Source organism: Melospiza georgiana, chromosome 26 (assembly GCF_028018845.1).
Source record: "Melospiza georgiana isolate bMelGeo1 chromosome 26, bMelGeo1.pri, whole genome shotgun sequence".
NCBI lineage: Eukaryota > Metazoa > Chordata > Aves > Passeriformes > Passerellidae > Melospiza > Melospiza georgiana.
Genome location: NC_080455.1, coordinates 3,396,254 through 3,416,348, shown reverse-complemented (window position 1 = coordinate 3,416,348; position 20,095 = coordinate 3,396,254). Strand labels below are relative to the sequence as shown.

Sequence of the window (20,095 nt, the reverse complement as noted above, 5' to 3'; positions counted from 1 at the left end):
TATAATATAATATAATATAATATAATATAATGTAATATAATATAATATAATATAATATAATATAATATAATATAATATAATATAATATAATATAATATAATATATTTATTTTATATATTATATATATTTAATATATTATGAAATATTATAAATATATGCTATTTTAATATAGAATATTATAGATAATATTTATATATTTACAGATAAAACCACGCAAGCTGCAATGGTCAGGTCACACATGTGGCTGGAGCAGCTCTGAGGATGCTCCCCCTCTCTGGGAAGTGCCTGGGTGCCACATCCCTGGCCTTTGGAGGAGTTTATTTGGGATTTCTGTGGCAGACATGGGGGAAGGTGACTGACAGTGCTCTCCTTGTGCTTTCTGTGCAGAGGAGCCCAGGCTGGCTGTGCTGGACCCTTCACCATGTGAACGTGCCCAGGCCCCAGTGCCTCAGCAGAGCCCCATGTCGGAGCAGCCCTGCACCTGCAGAACGGTGAGAACTCCCTGGGCTCCACTGGGACACCCAAAATCCAGCTCATTTTGACCTCCTGGCCACCCCTGCTTGGTGGCATTAGCCCTCTCCCTGTCCCCTGTGACAGTGTGCACACGGGTTTTTGTATGAGGGAAGAGATGGGGATCTGACTCCATGTTTCAGAAGGCTTGATTTATTATTTTATGATATATTACATTAAAACTATACTAAAAGAATAGAAGAAAAGGTTTCATCAGAAGGCTAGCTAAGAATAGAAAAAAATCAGAAAGATTGAATAACAAAAGCTTCTGTCTTGGACAGAGAGTCCGAGCCAGCTATGATTGGCCATTAATTACAAACAAATATGAGCCAATCACAGATGCACCTGTTGCATTCCACAGCAGCAGATAATCATTGTTTATATTTTGTTCCTGAGGCCTCTCAGCTTCTCAGGAGGAAAAATCCTAAGGAAAGGATTTTCCATAAAAGATGTCTGTGACAGTCCCCAGCTCCTCGTGCAGCAGGAGCACTCAGCTGGACATGGAGCAGCTGGGAGATGTCCAGCCTATTGTCACCACCCCAAAACGAGCCAGAAGAAGCTCAGGCAGAGCTGTGGTGTGAATCTCTGAGGTGCTGAGCTCAGGGTTGGTGGCAGGCAGCAGTGAGACCCCAGCCTTGGTCACTGTTGGACCCTCAGCCTTGGCCATGCCAGGATCCATGTGCAGCAGTGGTTTGGGGTTTGGATGGAGTTCCTGGGGTTTGGGAGTTCATCAGCTCAGAGAGGAGCTCTGCAGGCTTTGCTCCTGCTCTGCTGTCCAGATGCCAGACAGGGACTGAAGCCACACAGCCGCATGTCCCCTTTCCCTTCCCCCATGGAGATTTCTGGTTTTTGGGATCCTCTTGTGGCTGCACATGGGAAGGAGCTGAGCTGCTCTCCTGCTGCCCCAGCTGATGCCCTCCAGCCACAGATCTGGGACTGACGCCAGCGTGTCTCGCTCCAAATGTCACCACTGCCACATCAGTGTCACCCTCCAGCCTGGGGTGAGGTTGGGGGTGGCACAGCTGAACCCCCCTGGGCTCTTCTGGGCCCTTCTGGGATCTCCAGCGAGGCCAGGAGGTATCTGGGGTGGATCCCCTTGTCCCCTCCCCTCTCTGAGATGATCCTGGGGATTAGTCCTGCTCCCACCTCGTGTGACAGGGCTGGGTTGGATGTCAGGAGCCCTTTCACCCCTGTCATGGGTTGGGATTCCAGGAGCTGTTTCACCCCTGTCATGCGTTGGGATTTCAGGAGCTGTTTCACCCCTGTTGTGGCATTTTGCTGGGTTGGGATGTCAGGAACTGTTTCACCCCTGTCATGGGTAGGAGCTGTTTCACCCCTGTCGTGGTTTGGGATATCAGGGGTTCTTTTACCCTTATCATGGGTTGGGATTTCAGGGGCTGTTTCACCCCTCTCATGGGTTGGGATGTCAGGAGCTGTTTCACCCCTGTTGTGGCATTTTGCTGGGTTGGGATGTCAGGAGCTGTTTCACCCCTCTCATGGGTTGGGATGTCAGGAACTGTTTCACCCCTCTCATGGATAGGAGTTGTTTCACCCCTGTCATGGTTTGGGATATCAGGGGTTCTTTCACCCTTATCATGGGTTGGGATTTCAGGGGCTGTTTCACCCCTGTCATGGGTTGGGATTTCAGGGGCTGTTTCACCCCTGTCCTGGCATTTTGCTCTCTCTGCTCCCATGATCATAATTGGGATGGCAATAAAATCTCCAGTGAAGCAGCAGCTGCAGACAGATCTTAACAAATGCTCTCAGCCCTGGAGTGATGCTGAGCAGAGCTGGGGGGGGGAGGGAAATCTGTCACTCCCTGCTGCTCCTGGCTGGAATTCCCACTCCCCAGCAGGGTTTCCAGCAAATTGGGGGCTCCACCTCTGCCCCCCTTTCCCCCCTGTCCCCGCAGGGCTCCGAGCTGGGTTCTGCAGAGCTGAGCAGTCCTGCTGGGACCAGGCTGCTCTCCAGCCACAGCTGCCTGTCCCTGCAGCTGTCCGTCAGTCTGGCCTGTCAGTCTGCTCCTCTGCCCGCATGTCCAGCAGTCCAGTGGGATTAAAGCCTCTGGAATGATGGATCCCCCTGCTGAGGTGCAGAGATTGGCTGGGAGCAGCCAGAGCTCCCTCTCCAGGGGGCAGCTGGCCTTGCTGGGCACCCCTGCCATGGGTGAAGGCTCCCATGAGGTGTGACAGCATTCACAGGGGTTCTTGGATGAGGGAAGAGATGAGGATCTGACTCCGTGTTTCAGAAGGCTTGATTTATTATTTTATTATATATATTACATTAAAACTAAACTAAAAGAATAGAAGAAAGGATTTCATCAGAAGGCTGGCTAAGAATAGAATAGCAAAGAATGATAACAAAGGTTTGTGGCTCAGCTCTCTGTCCGAGCCAGCTGGACTGTGATTGGCCATTAATTAGAAATAACCAACATGGGCCAATCCCAGATGCACCCGCAGCATTCCACAGCAGCAGATAATCATTGTTTACATTTTGTTCCTGAGGCCTCTCAGCTTCTCAGGAGGAAAAATCCTAAGGAAAGGATTTTTCATAAAAGATGTCTGTGACAGTGGGGCTGAGCCCTCAGGAACAGGGTCCTCCCTGTGGGTCAAGGCTGCAAAGAGCCTTTGTTCTATCCAGGAGCTCAGAGAGGGGACTTGGACTGCCCTGACCGGTGTCACCACAGCTCAGGTGAGGGATTAGGAGGAGATTTTGCCATCAAAGGTCCAGTACTGGCAGCCAGTGACAGCAATCAGGGTGTGATTTATGTGCCAGCCCTCCCCAGGAGCTCAGGCCAGCCGTACTGAAGTGCTGAGCTTAATGAAGGAGCTGATCTAACGAGGGGAACTGATCTAACGAGGGCTGGCATGGCTGGGCTGGACAAATGAGGTCGTGTGCTAGGGCAAAGCCCCTGGGAGGCAGCTGGGACTGAAATCACTGAGAAATCACTGTCCAGCAGCAGGGCAGGGCTCTCTGGGCACTGAAATCACCAGGAAGTCACTGTCCAGGGCTCTGCTGGGCACTGAAATCACTGTCCAGCAGCGGGGCAGGGATCTCTGGGCACTGAAATCACTGTCCAGGGCTCTGCTGGGCACTGAAATCACTGTCCAGGAGCAGGTCAGGGCTCTGCTGGGCACTGAAATCACTGTCCAGGAGCAGGTCAGGGCTCTGCTGGGCACCTCTGGGCAGACTGGCACCAGTGCTGGCACTGGGGGTGGCTGCACGTCATCATCCCAGCGCTCTGCACGCCCCCGAGCAGCGTCATCATCATCATCGTCATCCATCAGCGCTCTGAAAGGTGCCTAATTACAGCCTCTGCTTTCCTGTTGCCTTATTCATCCTCCTGCCCCAGCACCTCCTTTGTCACCCAGCTGCAGGGCTGGAGCTGCCTGGGCTGGAGCAGTGGAGGCACAGGGTCCCTTCCTGTGATGAGGTCTCACGTCCTCCCTGCTGCTCAGAGCCCCTGTGGGTGATTTGTCCCCCCCAGAAGGATGGGACACCCCCAGAGGTGTCCCCACCACACCCTGGGGATGTCCTGCCTGTCCTGCCTGGTCATTCCCTCTGTCCCCTCCCATGTGGCCTCAGCCATGCTGCCCTGGGTGCTCTCAGTTTGCTCCCAGGCTGTGTTTTGGTGCAGAAGGTGAGGGATGAGCTCAGGAGGGAGGCAGGAGGAGGAGGCAGCTGCAGAGGAAGGAGCAAATTCCCCTCTCTCTTTTAATGCTCTGTATTTGTGTCTCTGTGGGGGCAGGAGCCCTCGCCAGGAGTGTGACTCTGCTTTTTGTGCCTGTGGCTGTGCCTGGCTGTCACATCTGTGCTGCTGGGGCTCTTGTGGGGTCATGATTTGTACATCCAGCAGCAACAAATGTCATGTGGACCCGACAGCTGAGGTGCCAGGACACTTGCCAGGGGTTTGGGTTCCTTGATCCCACTCCCAGGCTGGGGACAAACCTGAGACTGGGCAAGTCTTGTTTGGTTTGGATGGGCACCTTTGGGCTTGGATGGGGACCTTGGCAAAGCCCAGCTGTGGTGGGAGAGGACCAAGCTGGGTTTGCAGTGGGTTTGTCGCCTTGCTGCTGGCTGGGTCAGTGCTCAGGGACAAGGACACCATGGGGCTGTGGCCAGCACCCAGTCCTGGTGACAGACTGGGATGGGACAACACTAGGAAGTCCTGCACCGAGGGCTGCCACCCTGCAGTTGCCTCTCAGCCCCTCCTCATCCTGCCCCTGATGTTAATGAGCTTCTGCAAATTAAAAGTTCTCACTTGAACCCTCCAAAAATGAGCCCCTGTTCTCCATGCAGGGACCAGAGCCACTGAGTTCAGCTCCATGGTTCTTGGTGGCATCAGTGGCAGCTGGGTGCTCTGGGATGCAGCTGAAGAGGGGGAGTCAAGCTCAGCCTCTGCTCTGCTCTGCTCCTGCAGGTTCTGAGGCTGTTGAGATCCAGGTCAGGTTCACTCTCAGCCCCCATTTCCCAGCAGCAGTCGAGATTCAGCTCTGACTGTGGTTCAGTCAACCCAGCTTGAGTGGAAATGAGCCCAGCACCCACCTGCCCTGCCCCCCTCCCCTACTTTTAGAAGAGTTATCCACTTTGGTAGAGAAATAGAGATGCTCATGGAATATTAAACACCTCCCTAAAGCCCCTGTTGCTGATGAGTGGCTGCTGCTCCTCATTGCCTGGTGCAGGCAGTGACCTTTCAGAAATGTTGTACGTTGTGGTCGTCTCTAAATGTCTCCTCTCCTGGGAGCATCTTGTGGAGATAGAGATTCAGACATGATGTCTGTCAAGAAGAAAAGCAGATTGTGGCCAATCTGGGGCTGCCTGTGCAGTGTTGCCGGGGCCACGTGCTCGGGAATCATAAGGTTGGCTCTAAAAATAAGCGGTGGCTCCTTTCGGGTCGTCTCCTTGGTGCCGTGGCTCATCAGGGAATCCTCGGTGCTGGGAGTTCCCACGTGGGAGAGGAGTGGAGAGTCCTGTGGCTGCTGAGGACTCAGGATGGGATCCTGGGGTGGGAAGACACCGTGGAGACACGGGAAGGAAGGGCAGGTCCTGCCTCCCCTGGGAGCTGCTCCGGCCCCCCAAGACCTGGGGCTGCTGAGCAGGAGGAGCCTCGTGAGAGGCAGCAGCTGCCACTCACCAAAATAACTCCCTTCTCTGGAAGCTTTTCATGTTCTCCAGCCGTCCCTGAAGTCACCCTGTGATGACCCAGCCTGGCTCCTGCACAGACAGCTCCTTCCACACTCTCCTCCTGTGCCTTGCCAGCAACATCTGCTCTGCCTGAGCAGCCTTGAGAGGGACATGAGGGTGACATCACCACAGGGCTGTAGGGCCTTCTGTGGAAGCTTTTCATGCTTTTCATGTTCTCCAGCCATCCCTGAAGTCACATTTGGAGACATTCTGTGGTGACCAAGCCACCCCCTGGCTCCTGCACAGGCAGCTCCTTCCACACCCCCTCTCCATTCCTGTGCCTTGCCAGCAACATCTGCTCTGCCTGAGCAGCCTTGAAAAGGACACAAGGGTGACACCACCACAGGGCTGTTGGGGATGGCCACTGGGCCACCTGGTGGCCTGAGGACTCTCAAGGTGTTCGCTGTTGGGGAAGATGAAACAGGAAAGCCTTGTAAATATGATTGTCTGGCAAAAGATTTTGAGAATATAGAAGCTATAAGTGAGATTGAAATGAAAGCAAGCTTTGAGATCCCTTAGTTACTGAACAACTGGAAAACAATGGTGTGGCTGGCTGAAGGTAATCCCCTTTTGATGGAACAACACCCTCTGCTAGCAGGCAGCTCCAAGGGTCAGAGCAGACCCTACAGCTTGGCAGAAGGGGCCCAAAGAGGAGTTTTTAGGGTTTAAAATGTAACACAGTAATGGTAATATAATGATTCTTTAGGGTGTATGTAAGTGCTATAGGGTTTGTATATTGTACTACATTGGTTAGTGAGAATTAGAATATTCAACACAGAAGAAAATTTATTGTATTGTAATGAGAACCTCACTCTCTTACCCGTTTTACTCTCTTATCCTTCTATGCTCTTACCCTTTTACCCTCTTATTCTCTTACCCTCTCATCCTCTCTCCCCCTCTCTCCTCTCAGCCCTGCTCTGAGCTGTGGCTGCAGCTCCCAGCAGGGCCCTGCACTTGGCCCTTTGCAATAAACTCCACGACCAGAAGAAGATTTATTGTATTGTAACAGGAACCTCGTCCTCTTTTACTCTCTCTTTACCCTCTTTACTCTTCCTCACTCTCTCATATCTTTACCATTCTCTTGCCTTCTCTCTCTTTGCCTCTCTCTCCTCTCAGGCCTGCTCTGAGCTGTGGCTGGCAGCTCCCAGCAGGGCCCTGCACCCAGGCCCTTTGCAATAAACCCCAAATTCCAAGACCAGAAGAAGATTTATTGTATTGTAACACAAATCTCACCCTCTGATGCTCTCTTTTACTCTCTCATTCTCTCTTTACCACTCTCTTTATCTCTCTCTCCCTCTTTGGGGCCTGCTCCGAGCTGTGCCTGGCAGCTCCCAGCAGGGCCCTGCACCCCGGCCCTTCGCAATAAACCCCAAGTTCCACAACCTGGCTGCAGAGATCTCTCATCTCTGTCTGTCCTGAGCCCCTGATGCTCCCACAGTTCCCCAGGTCCTGTGGGGTGGGAGATGCTCTGTAGGACCCTGCTCAGTGCCCTCAGTGCCCACCCAGCCATTGCTTCTCCCTCTGCTCCTCCAGCCCAGCCCAGCCCAGCCCTGACCCAGAAAAATGTGCTGAGAGCCTCAGAGCCAGCAGAATTTGTTTCCCAGCCAGCCCCTGATAGGATTAGGAATAACTCTCTCCTGGATAATTCTCCATTAGGTCTGGTGATTGATTTCCTTCCTTTTTACCCTCAGCTCTGTCCTGCTCTCCCCGTTTCAGCTGGATTATTTATTCTCATGCTTCGCTTGCTAATTGCCTGATCACCAGAGCTGAGGCTTGGGCACATCCCTGGCCTCCTTTGACCCTCTAGTTTCTGCCTCTCTGTTTCTGTCTCAGCTCTGATTTAATCCCCTCCATGCCCCAGCATAAGCCAGGATCTTTCTGCTGCCCTGTGCAGAGGGAGAAGCCTGCTGGTGTCACCCCAGGAGCCAGGAAAGGTCTGAGGGAAGCTCCTGAATCTCCTCCCCATCACCCCTATCCCCTCCATGCTCCCATGTCTTTTCTGGGGGTTTTCCAAGCTCAGTGTGGCTCCAAACCCACTGACTTTGCAGACTCGAGGCCAGGGCTAAAATAAAGCTGCAGGAGCTTTTGGTTTGTTTTTGGAGGGTGGCACAGGTCACCTTTGGTCCTCATTTCAGTGCCCCTGGGAACTGTGCTGTGCTCTGAACTGCAGCAACAGCTAGAAAAACACAGTTGGATTCCCTGAGTTCATATTTGGGCATCAAACTGGGCTCTGCCAGCTCTGAACGATGCCAGGACACCCCCAGGGGATGCCCTGGAGCCACCATCAGCGTGGGTGGTGTCACCAGTGAAGCTCAGCATGGAGTAGACCGCAGGGATTCTCATTTTTTTGCCATTTCAGCCTAAAATCATACAGGGGAAGGGTGGTTTTGGAAGGTGTGACTGAGGGCTCAGGGTTTTCCAGCAGGGAAGAAGGAGCAGAGGTCTGGATGGGCTCTGGCACAGGGCTGGGGCCTGGAGGAGCTCTGTCCTGGGGCAGCTCTGGCTGCAGTTTTCCCTTCCTCATGGACTTGGAGCCAGGGAATTGTTGGCATCAGCACCCAGTTCACATTTGGGCATCAAACTGGGCCCTGCCAGCTCTGAACGATGCCAGGACAACCCCAGGGGATCCCCAGCAGCCCCTGGTGTGGGTGGTGTCACCATCAGTGTGGGTGGTGTCACCAGCGAAGCTCAGCATGGAGCAGACCCCAGGGATTCTCATTTTTTGCCATTTCAGCCTAAAATCATACAGGGGGAAGGGAGTTTTTGGAAGGTGTGACTGAGGGCTCCAGCAGCAATCTCAGTGAGCTGGGGAGCACCACAGGGGTGTTTGGACACTCCAGACAGGGGCTGAGCAGAATGACAGAGTCTGTGAGGATGCTGGCACAGCCCAGCAGGGTTGGCATTGCCTCCCCTGGCACGGAGCTGGGCTGGGGACAGCAGCCAGGGAGCAGGGATGGCATGGGGACACTCAGCTGCCAGGCTGGGCTGGGGACAGCAGCCAGGGAGCAGGGATGGCATGGGGACACTCAGCTGCCAGCCTGGGCAGTGCTTGAGGTGTTCCCAACAGCACTTGGCTGGTGCTGGTGTTTGTAGGAGCCCTCTCCTGTCTCGTGCCAAGTTTGGGACACACTGGCACTGGCACAAGGTGCTGGCAGCTCCCTGTGTGACGGAGCACTGGGGTTATCGCCCTGTTGGTGTTTTCAGGGTGGGCATCCCACAGTCACGTTCTGCTCCATTGCTCCATCCCTGCTTTGGGGTCTCCATGCTCTCCTGGGGTTCCCTGCATCCCTGGAAAGATGCAGCAGCATCCCCTGGCTGCCCCTGGCCCCTCTCCATGGGCCTGGAGCAGCAGCAGTGGGGTGCTGGAAGGAGAAGAGCTCAGCAGGAGCATTTTACATCCTGCACATAAAGGGAAGGATAAAACCAGACCTTGCTCTGACTGAGGTGTTTGTGCTCATGTGATGTCTGAGCAGGGGAACCTGGAAATGGCAACCTGGTCTGATTTTTTTGGTCTTTATTCACAAAAAGGGAGAAATAATGGCAGCTGAGGAGTAGTTGCTCTTGGAGGAGCTGGCAGGGCCAAGCTCGTGCCAGAGGAGCAGGAGCTGTTTGAAGGGAACAAAATCCCACCTGCATGGAATCCCAGAATGGTTTGGGATGGAAGGGACCTTAAAAGCCATCTCATCCCACCCTGCCATGGACAGGGACCACTTCCAGTACCCCAGGGTGCTCCAAGCCCTGTCCAGCCTGGCCTGGGACACTTCAGGGATCCAGGGACAGCCACAGCTGCCCTGGGGAGCCCCGAGCCAGGGTGGTTGGAGAGCAGCAGCTCCTCTGTGCTGCTGGTGCCTGGGACAAAACAAGCACAGTGATCACAAATCCTGGTGGGGAAGTGAGGAATGAGACAGGGAAAGCTCCAGGGGCTCACAAAATTGACAAATTGTCCAAAATTGCTCTGCTCCGCTTCCCCCATCGCAGCCCCTCAGCCCCGGGCTTTGCTGGCTCCGTCCCCAGCGCTGCACGCAGCAAGCTTGTTATTTTTAAAAACAAATTAAATGAGGAGAAGAGCCTCTATCTAGGCCTTGCTCTGGATCTTAATTGCCCCGGCTCCCCAGGGGCCGGGCGAGCCCGGAAAGCGCCGCACAATCACCGTAATGAGCTATTAATAACCAGCCCGGCTCCGCCCGGCACCGAGAGGGTCCCGCTGGCCCTGCAGGGACACAGTGCCTCAGCAGCTCCTCTGCGGGGTGTGCTGGGGCCGGCCGAGACCCAGGCAGAGCCAGCCTTGCTCCAGAGCCCAGCTGTGCAGGGAATGGCTCACCCAGATGTGGGGTTTGCTGTGGGGGCAGTGGAGCATCCATGGCTGGGGCTGGGGGCAGCGGGGCTGGGTGATGGAGAGGGAAAGTGAGCCCAGGGCTGGCTGTGGGCAGGGAAGGTGAGCCCAGGGTTGGGGGCAGCAGGGTTGGGGGGCAGCAGGGCTGGTTCTGGACAGGGAAGGTGAGCCCAGGGCTGGGAAGCAGCAGGACTGATGCTCTGGACAGGGAAGGTGAGCCCAGGGCTGGCTGATGCTCTGGCTCTGGAGAAGGAAGGTGAGCCCAGGGTTGAGGGGCAGCAGTGCTGGTTCTGGATAGGGAAGGTGAGCCCAGGGCTGGCTCTGGACAGGGAGGGTGAGCTCAGGACTGGGGGGCAGCAGGGCTGATGCTCTGGGTCAGGAGAGGGAAGGTGAGCCCAGGTTTGGGGGGCAGCGGGGCTGGCTGATGCTCTGGACAGGGAAGGTGAGCCCAGGGCTGGCTGATGCTCTGGCTCAGGAGAGGGAAGCTGAGCCCAGGGTTGGGGGGCAGCAGAGCTGGTTCTGGATAGGGAAGGTGAGTCCAGGGCTGGGGGGAAGCAGGGCTGATGCTCTGGCTCGGGAAGGGAAAGGTGAGCCCAGGGCTGAGGAGCAGCAGGGCTGGGTGATGCTCTGGGTCAGGAGAGGGAAGCTGAGCCCAGGGCAGGGCTGGGTGATGCTCTGGGTCAGGAGAGGGAAGCTAAGCAGAAGGTTGGGGGGCAGCAGGAATGGCTGATGGACAGGGAAGGTGATCCCAGGGCTGGCTGATGCTCTGGCTGAGGACAGGGAAGCTGAGCCCAGGGCTGTGGCTCCCGCTCTCCATCTGCCAGGGAAAACAACTCCAGTGGGGCTGGAGCTTTGCTTAGAGGATCAGGTGGCCGGAGTAGGAAGCAAAAGTGGAGTTGGGTTACTCCAGGCTCATCCATAATGAACACAGGGCAGAGCCTCAGGCAGGGAGGGGAAGGGCTGGATCCCCCCCGGGGCTGGCAAGGAGACACATTAAAGGGGCTCCAGGGCACATTTATTTAATGTAGAGATTGAATAGGATGGAAAAGCATCACAATAAATGGGGAGAGGTTTGTCCTGTGGGTTTGCAGGTCGTGCTTGGGACATCCTTCCCATGCAGCCCCAGGGCAGAGTACGAGTGGAGCCTCCAGAACCAAGGGGACCAAGGGGAGCTGCCCCTAGCTCACCCCAGAGGCAGCTCAGGGTGATAGTTTAGTTGACTATGGAGAAGGTGTAAATGGTCAGTTCAATGAGGATGGCTCCTTTATGGGACAATATAGTGGTAAGAAAGAGAAAGAACCTGCAGAAGGAAATGAAAGCTCTGAGGCTCCTTCTCCTGTAAGTGCCATGAATTCATTTATGTAACCACAGAACTTGTTCCTGGGGCCACCAGCCAGGCAGAGCCTTCACAAAGTGCTGCCAGGCAGCTCCAGTGTTCACATGGCATTTGGGGACCTCCACTCCCCAAAAGGGGTTTGGGGCAAGGAGTGAAGCTGAGCAGTGCTGGAGAAAGGGGCAGGGGCAGCAGTGGAGTTGGTGGTCCCATCCCCCAGCTGCATCCACAATCCTGTGGTTGTGTGAAATGGTGACACTTCCCTCTTGGTTTGATTTGTTGGAAGAAAAAGGGAAATGTGGGAAAATTAAGACACTCACACAAAATAAAAGAAAAAGGTGTCACAGAATCAGAATAGAATTGGTGAAGTTGGAAATCCCTCAAAGGTCAAGTGCAAGCCCAGCACTGCCAAGGACACCATTGTCCCTCAGTGCCACATCCCCATGTCTGTAAAAGATCACAGAACCCTGGAATATCCTGAGGGGAAGGAACCCACAAGGACCATCAAATCCAACCCTTGGCCCTGAACAGACACCCCAACAACCCCACCCTGAGCATCCCTCAGAGCATTGTCCAAACTCTCCTTAAAGATCATCTCCCATCCTTCCAAAATTGCACTGGGCAATGGGTTTAATCTCAGGGATTGCTCGTCTGGGATAATGGGATCAGGAAATTACCCATGGAGATATGGAGATGTCATCCTTCCCTAAAACCTGAGCACAGGGAGGCAGTAACAGCCCCCTGAGGCTGTCCCAAGTGCCACCAGCCCTTGGGGACAGGAGGGAGGGTGACACCAGCCTTGGGTGTCCTTTACCAGCACAGAGGGTGTGAGAAGCAGGAGATGCTGGCCTGGGTCAGCTCCTGATGTCCCTGCTCATCAGTGTCACCTCTCTGGGGGATCTGGGGTCCCCATCACTCTGCTTCTGTCCCCCTCTAAGCCAAGCAGCAGCCACCTCAAAATGGGCCTTTTGGGGACCTTTTGGGCCCTGAGGACCTGCAGTGGCACTGAGGTGGGGTGGCCTTGAGCAGCCACAGATGTCACATTGTCCCCTTGCCTCGCCCCACATCCTGCTGGGCTCCCACAGACAGCTTTGGGAGGGACAGAAGGGAATGTGAGAAGGGCTCCCTGGGGGCCAGAAGGGCTGGAACCCTCAGGGACCACCCCCCCAGTTTGTCCCAGTGCTGTGGGATGATGGCACAGAGCCCCCCATGCTGGAGGGGTCAGTGCCCCACTCCCTGCACCTCCCTAGGGGCTGGCTCTGCTCTTGGCACCCCCAAATATTCTCATGCAAGGTTCGAAAACACCCAACCGAGCAACTCTGCCGCTTAATTAGGTTAATGACCGTGCTTCATTAAGGAAAGGAGTTTGCCGCGGTGTTTCCAGGTAGATTTGGGGCACGGATGGAGACGGGGAGAGGGAAAGGGGAAGCAAAGAAAAGGGAAAGCGGCAGCCAAATGCTAATCCCTGGAAAGGAAAGGAAAGGAGGGCAGGCGGGGCACGGCACCGCGGGGTCGGTGTTAATCCCTGCTCAGCAAAGATTGAGCCTGGGGCCGCCTTAATCTGGGATCCAAGAGATCCAAGAGGGTGGGACCGGGATGGGGATGGGGCGGGGATGGGGACAGGGATGGGGACAGGGGACTGGGCCCTACATGTGGCATTGAGCATCCCCTGTCCTACAGGACTCCTCCAAGCTGGGGGGCCTCGGATAATTTGTGCCACTGAATGAGACCTCACACCAGGAGCAGAGGGAATGGGGCATCCCAGCTGTGTCACCAGAGAGAATTGAGGTATCCCAGCTGTGTCACCAGAGCGAATGAGGCATCTTTCCTCTGTCACCAGAGAGAATGGGACATCTCAGCTGTGTCTCCAGAGGGAATGGGGCATGACAGCTGTGTCAGCAGAGAGAATTGGAACACCCCAGGGGTCAAAATCAAACCCGCAGGTGCTCTGGGCTGCGTGCCAGGGTCTCCAAGCCCCCCTGGAGGGGTCCTCGGCAACTCTGGACACCCGGAGGGATGCACTGAGTTCTGACAGGCACCAAGGGCCAGACAAGCTCAGGCACGTCCTGTCTGCAGTATTGGTAATTATTCCAATAGGGTACTGTCGCAGACATCTTTTATGAAAAATCGTTTCCTTAGGATTTTTCCTCCTGAGAAGCTGTGAGGCCTCAGGAACAAAATGTAAACATTGATTATCTGCTGCTGTGGAATGCAACAGGTGCATCTGTGATTGGCCCGTGTTGGATGTTCGTAATTAATGGCCAATCACTGCCCAGCTGGCTCGGACAGAGAGACGAGCCACAAACCTTTGTTGTCATTCCTTGCTATTCTATTCTTAGCTAGCCTTCTGATGAAACCTTTTCTTCTATTCTTTTAGTATAGTTTTAATGTAATATATATCATAAAATAATAAGCCTTCTGAAACATGGAGTCAGATCCTCGTCTCTTCCCTCATCCAAGAACCCCTATGAACACTGTCACAGGGTACGACCTTGTCCCCGCTGACTCTGCTCTCTCTCTCTGTCACAGGCACATGGCAGCGCGGCAGTGAGCCCCTAGACCATGCCCCACACCATGAGATGGTGGCTCCCGCTGCTGGCCCTGCTGCTGCTGTCCCTGCGGGCGGGCGCGTGCCCCGCGCGCTGCGAGTGCGCGCCGCAGCTGCGCTCGGTGCTGTGCCACCGCCGCCGCCTCACCGCCATCCCCGAGGGCATCCCCAGCGAGACCCGCGTGCTGGAGCTCAACAAGAACCGCATCCGCTGCCTCAACCCCGGCGACCTGGCGCCCTACCCGCTGCTGGAGGAGCTGGATTTCAGCGAGAACATCATCTCCAATGTGGAGCCCGGCGCCTTCAGCAACCTGTTCAACCTGCAGACACTGCGGCTGCGGGGGAACCAGCTCAAGCTCATCCCCCCGGGGGTCTTCACCAAGCTGACCAACTTGACCCTGCTGGACATCAGTGAGAACAAGCTGGTCATCCTGCTGGACTACATGTTCCAGGACCTGCGCAACCTGAAGAGCCTGGAGGTGGGTGACAATGACCTGGTGTACATCTCCCAGCGCGCCTTCTCGGGGCTGCTGGGCCTGGAGCAGCTGACCATTGAGAAGTGCAACCTGACCTCCATCTCGGCCGAGTCGCTGTCTTACCTCCAGAACCTGGAGGTGCTGCGGCTCCGGCACCTCAGCATCTCTGCACTGGAGGACCAGAACTTCAAGAAGCTCTACAACCTCCTGCAGCTGGAGATTGACAACTGGCCACTGCTGGAGGAGGTGTCCCCCACCAGCTTCCAGGGCCTGAACCTCACCTCGCTCTCCATCACCTACACCAACATCACAGCCGTGCCCGCCGCTGCCTTGAGGAACTTGGTGTACCTGCGGTACCTTAACCTGTCCTACAACCCCATTAGCACTGTGCTGAAGGGCTCCTTCAAAGACCTCATCCGGCTCCAGGAGCTCCACATCGTGGGCGCTCTCCTGGTGTCCGTGGAGCCGCAGGCTTTCTCCGGCCTGAGACAGATCCGGCTGCTCAACCTCTCCAGCAACTTCCTGTCCACGCTGGAGGAGAGCACCTTCCACTCGGTCAACACGCTGGAGACGCTGAGGGTGGACAGGAACCCCCTGGCCTGCGACTGCCGGCTCCTCTGGATCCTGCAGCGCCGCAAGACGCTCAACTTCGACGGGCAGCAGCCCATGTGCTCCTCACCGCCCGAAATCCAGGGCAACGCCCTGCGTGACTTCCCGGACTCAGTGCTCTTCGAGTACTTCACGTGCCAGAAGCCCAAGATCCGGGATCGGAAGCTGCAGCACGTGACGGCGCGGGAGGGACAGTCCGTGTCCTTCCTGTGCCGCGCCGACGGCGAGCCTGACCCCTCCATCGCCTGGGTGTCCCCCCAGCACCGCATGATCACCACCCGCAGCACGGGCCGGGCCACGGTGCTGCCCGGGGGCACCCTGGAGATCCGTTTTGCCCAGGTGCAGGACAGTGGCACCTACATCTGCATCGCCAGCAACGCAGGTGGCAATGACACCTACTTCGCCACGCTGACGGTCAAGGGGCGCCCGGCTGACGGCGCCCACCTCGCCAACCGGACTTTGTACCTCAGCGACTTCAACGACACCTTCCACAACAATACCCAGGTCTTCTTGAAGTTCACCTTGGACCTCAAGACCATCCTGGTCTCCACGGCCATGGGCTGCATCACCTTCCTGGGCGTGGTGCTCTTCTGCTTCCTCCTGCTCTTCGTCTGGAGCCGCGGACGGGGGCAGCACAAGAACAACTTCTCCGTGGAATATTCCTTCCGCAAGGTGGATGGTCCCACCACCACCACCGGCCAGGGAGGGGCCAGGAAGTTCAACATGAAGATGATCTGAGCCTCTCCTAGAGGAGAACCATTTTCTGCAGCCCAGCCCCAGGCTGGGAGGGCTGGGAGGGCTGTGGGAGCACCGGCCGTGTCCCAGAGCTGGCAGAGTGACCTTGCTGTGCTGGGACATGGCTGGAGACAGAGGTGCCACAAGCCAGCAGGGTCAGAACCGTGGGGACCTCAGGGTTGGGGAGGGATGACCCCAATGTCCCAGCCCTGTGGAGAGCCCTCAGAGCTCAGGGGCTGTCCCAGGGGCTCCTGATGTAGCGAGGTTTTTGCTACCAACTATGCATTTCTTGAGCCAAAAGATCAGCAGTGTTTGGGCCTGGGAGAAAAATGCTTCCTGTTTTCCCCCCACCCTTTTCCTTTTTTTGTAAGGGACTCTTCAAAAAACTTTCCTGGTAGTTGTTTGTGGTTCTTTTCTTGTTGTTGGTGGGGGTTTTGGTCTGATTTTTTTTTTAAATTAATTTCCAAGAGAAATGTCTTCCGGGCCGATGCGGGACTGGGGAGGTTGTGCCAAGCTCAGGGGTCCCCCAGCCCCTTGGCAAAGACAGACCCCCCCCTCCCGGGCACAGATGTGCCTTGAGAGCTTTTCCTCCATGGATTTAAGATCCAGCATCTGCCAATATGGGTGCCCGGGGACACTTCTGCACAAGCAATAATAACCCTCCAGGGCCAGGCTCTAAAGAGGTGTCAGCAAGAAAAAAAAAGGGGAAAAAAAGGCAAAATGAGGCCAAGATCATTAAAATAAGGAAAAGCAACCCCAGGGTGATGCAAGGCCCCCCCATCTCTGCATACACCCAGTGGGAGGTTGGGATTCCTATGGGTTCAAAAGGCACTTTTGGGTTCATTTTTTTGGAATTGCAAAGTCAAAATTTGCAGGAGAGCAGGACCTGGCTCATCCTGTGCAGGCAGGCCCTACGGCCCAGGAAAGAAGAGGAGAGAAATGCTGGGAAGAAGCAGTCCAGGAGAACATCCTAGCTGACACCTCCATCCCAGATCCTGCACCCTCCGACGCTAAGGACCACGGGGCAACGTTCCTGGGGCTGCTCCTGCTGCCACAGGGGTGGTTCCTGCCTTCCCATCCCACCCCTTCCAAGGCTGTGCCCTGGCTCTGCCTCAGGACGTGAATTTTTGTGTGAGGGAGAAGGAATGAAGCTGGAATGGAAGAGCCTGGGTGTAACCTGGAGGATCCAGGGAGTTCATTGCTTCCTCCTCCTCTTCCTCCTCCCATGTGCACCCTGGGGGTTGCTGCAGGTCCCACCTTTGTCTCCATTCCTGCAGGGATATTCCCCACCTGGATATCCCTTCTCCAGCCAGTGATGGTCAGGCTGGGAGCTGGAGGGAGCAGCTGTGCATTCCCTGATGGTCACCGGAGCATCTGAGGGGTTGGGAGCTTTGTGGGGCACAGCTGGCTGCTCAGAACATCCCCCCAGCCCTGTTCTGCTGCCACAGGGTTCCCCCATCCATCCATCATCCATCCATCCATCCATCCATCCATCCATCCATCCATCCATCCATCCATCCATCCATCATCCATCCATCCATCTCCATCCATCCATCCATCCATCCATCCATCCATCCATCCATCCATCCATCCATCCATCCATCCATCCATCCATCATCCATCCATCCATCTCCATCCATCCATCCATCCATCCATCCATCCATCCATCCATCCATCCATCCATCCATCCATCCCTGTCCATCCATCCATATCCATCCATCCCTGTCCATCCCTCCCTGCCGTGGGTCTGTCTGTCCCCGTGGCCCCTCATGCCCGGTGCCCCTCGCCCCCAGCCATGCATGCCGTGTCCTCCCAGGGTCCTGTTTGGTGTCTGGGGTTTTTTTATCCTTGGGGAGGGGGGTGGGAGGGCAGGGAGGGGGTCGGGCATGGACCCTCACAGTGGGAGCAAAGGGCAGTGCAGACCTGGCACAGTTTTCTATGTAATGAGCATGTCAGATGTATTTGTGAGCAAAACCAAAAAAAAAAAAAAACGGGAAAAAAGTGACTTTTGTGGCTCATTTAGGTTTTTCTCTGCCTTTTCTTCCCCATGTGTCTCAATAAGAAAAGGCAAAATCAGTGGGCAGAGCCTGAGCAGGAGCTGGAAAGGGCAGGAGCACCAGAATTCACAACTCTGAGGTCTCCAGACCTGCTGCAAGCTGGGAAGCCGTTGGAATTCCAGCAGACTTTCCCCCTTCCCAGGGCTCTGCTGGGATTTCAGCCCCTGAGTCCATCCCCACCATCAGTCCCACAAACCCCACATAAACAACGTGAAACCACCTCCCAGAGGATACCAAAGTCCATACTAATAACCAATAAATGATTAATGCACGTGTGCTAACGGACTGCTGCTGCTATTAATCGATTATTAATTATTAATGCAGTGTTTAGGAGGATGTGCCAAAAGTGGAGGGTGCAAAGACAGCACCTTGAGTCCTGTTGGCAGGAAAATTGGGATTTGAGGGGGTTAAAAGGAGACACATCCACCCCAGAGTACACACAGGGAGCCAAATCCCTTGGATGGGGCCGGAAAATCAGACACATGCCAGGGGAAACTGAGGCACGGGGGGGGCACTGCAGTGGGCAGGAGCCAGTGGGGAGGGGGATGTGGTTTCTCCTCCACAGAGTGACCATCCCAGTGCCTCCCCATCCCCTGATCCCCAGGGCACAGCCTGGCCCCCCCAAGGCCACCCCTGCCTTTGGCACAGCTGCCACCACTGTCCCCACCATGGGCTCAGCCAGTCCAGGGTCCCCTTGCCCAAACAGAAAGAGAAGCTGGAAAAGAAGTTATGGAAATGGTGCCTTGGAGCATCCAGGTGTTCCAAGAGATTGCAGAAAGTCCCAAGTGCTGCCTGGAAAGATCAGACCCCAACTGGGTGTTTCCATGGACCAGATCATCCATTCCACCTGCAGGAACTACAAAAAAAAGCAGATTTTCTTGGTCTCTCTATATATTAACACCATTTTGCTTGGAAATTCTGAACAGGAGCACATCCACACTGAAATACAGATATTTTAAACCATCCCATCCACTGATGTTTGGGGTAAAAACATGATTTTAACCTGTTCATTTTATTTTAACCTGTTACCCTTTGGAGAGGCCACATCCTGTGAGCTGCATCTGCCTTGGGGTAGTGTTATGTTTGCACCAGTTTTATGTTTGAGGGGCCACGTGTCCTTGTGTCCCCCTCAAAGGGGGCAATGCCCCTCCCCAAACCCCCACCGTGTCCCTTTGCCAGGCTCAGTGCCCGCCCTGTCCCCTGTCAGCCCCAGCTCTGCCAGCACAGCCTGGGCTGGCACTGGGAGCAAAGGAATATTGTAAATCAAAGGTGACTCCAACAAAATGGAGAGAATGATGAGGGGGATTCTGTGGATATCAGAGGATTAATTAATTACTTTATTATACTATTGTCTTGGTTTGGAAAGACAGGTGTCTGCTAAGCAAGGCAGGAGCCTCCCCAGAAATGGAGGAAATGAACCTCCTCCCTCTGAATTGCTATACATTTTTAAATTAAGGGGCTCGCAGGCAACAAAAATTATGGGAGCAGGAAATAACAGTTCTTTAATAGGGAAGAAAATAAAAAAATAAAATAAACAATGCAGTACACTAGAACAACACTGACAGAGTCAGAACCCAACCTGACACCCTGTGGGTCAGGCTGTTGGCAGCAGTCCCATTGGAATTGTGCCTCAGCCCTCCTGCAGTGTCAGGGGTGGTTCTGCTGGAGCAGGGATCCTGTAGAAAGGTGCAGTCTCTGCCTCTGAAGCTCCAGTGGAAGAAGAGGCAGCTGCTGTTCCTCTGGGGAATCCAGTGCAGAAGCTGCGCTGGTGTTCCAGAATCTCCAGATTATATCCAGGCAGGAATGCTTGGCTCCTCCCCCTGGGCTCACATCTCCCAATGGGATGCTGTAGTTCCTATCAGTCATGCAGTGACATTCAATGGCTGTTATCAGCAGGTGTCCTCTCCTGAGGGAGGAGTGAATGTGGAAGAGATAAAGAAAACAGCCCTATTAGCAGAAGCCAACTGCCATACAGATGGTAATAGAACACATGTTGCCTTGCAGTCTGGAACAACTGTACTATATACATTTTATCTAAACTCAATCTGCCAAGCACTCACTGTGCACACAACTGTTTACACTGCCCAGAATCTCGTGACTTAGCTCACAGTCCCAACATACACACACAATTGTGCCTGATAGGGCAAGGAAACAAAACATCTTCACTTTGGATAAATAATCTCTATATTTGTCCTGGTTTAGGGCAAATTTGGGAGAAAACTTCCAAAGGGGCCCCTCCAGAAAGCAAACCCACATGGCTCTTTCCCCCAGCTGGTTTGGGAAGGATTCCTTGGAGAGAAGTGGAAAGAA

General features: G+C 54.7%; 1 protein-coding gene across 2 annotated transcripts in view; it reads left to right on the top strand.

Moving 5' to 3' along the window:
• The window catches only part of LINGO3 (leucine rich repeat and Ig domain containing 3), a 32,757-nt gene extending 15,132 nt beyond the window's left edge, over positions 1 to 17,625 (top strand). For both annotated transcript variants that reach the window (XM_058040672.1, XM_058040673.1), the window contains exons 2-3: positions 388 to 491; positions 13,890 to 17,625. In XM_058040672.1, coding sequence (XP_057896655.1) covers positions 13,923 to 15,731 — 1,809 coding nt within the window. In that variant the 5' untranslated portion in view covers positions 388 to 491; positions 13,890 to 13,922 and the 3' untranslated portion in view covers positions 15,732 to 17,625. The remainder of the gene's footprint in view (positions 1 to 387; positions 492 to 13,889) is intronic.
• The last annotated feature ends 2,470 nt before the right edge of the window (positions 17,626 to 20,095 follow it).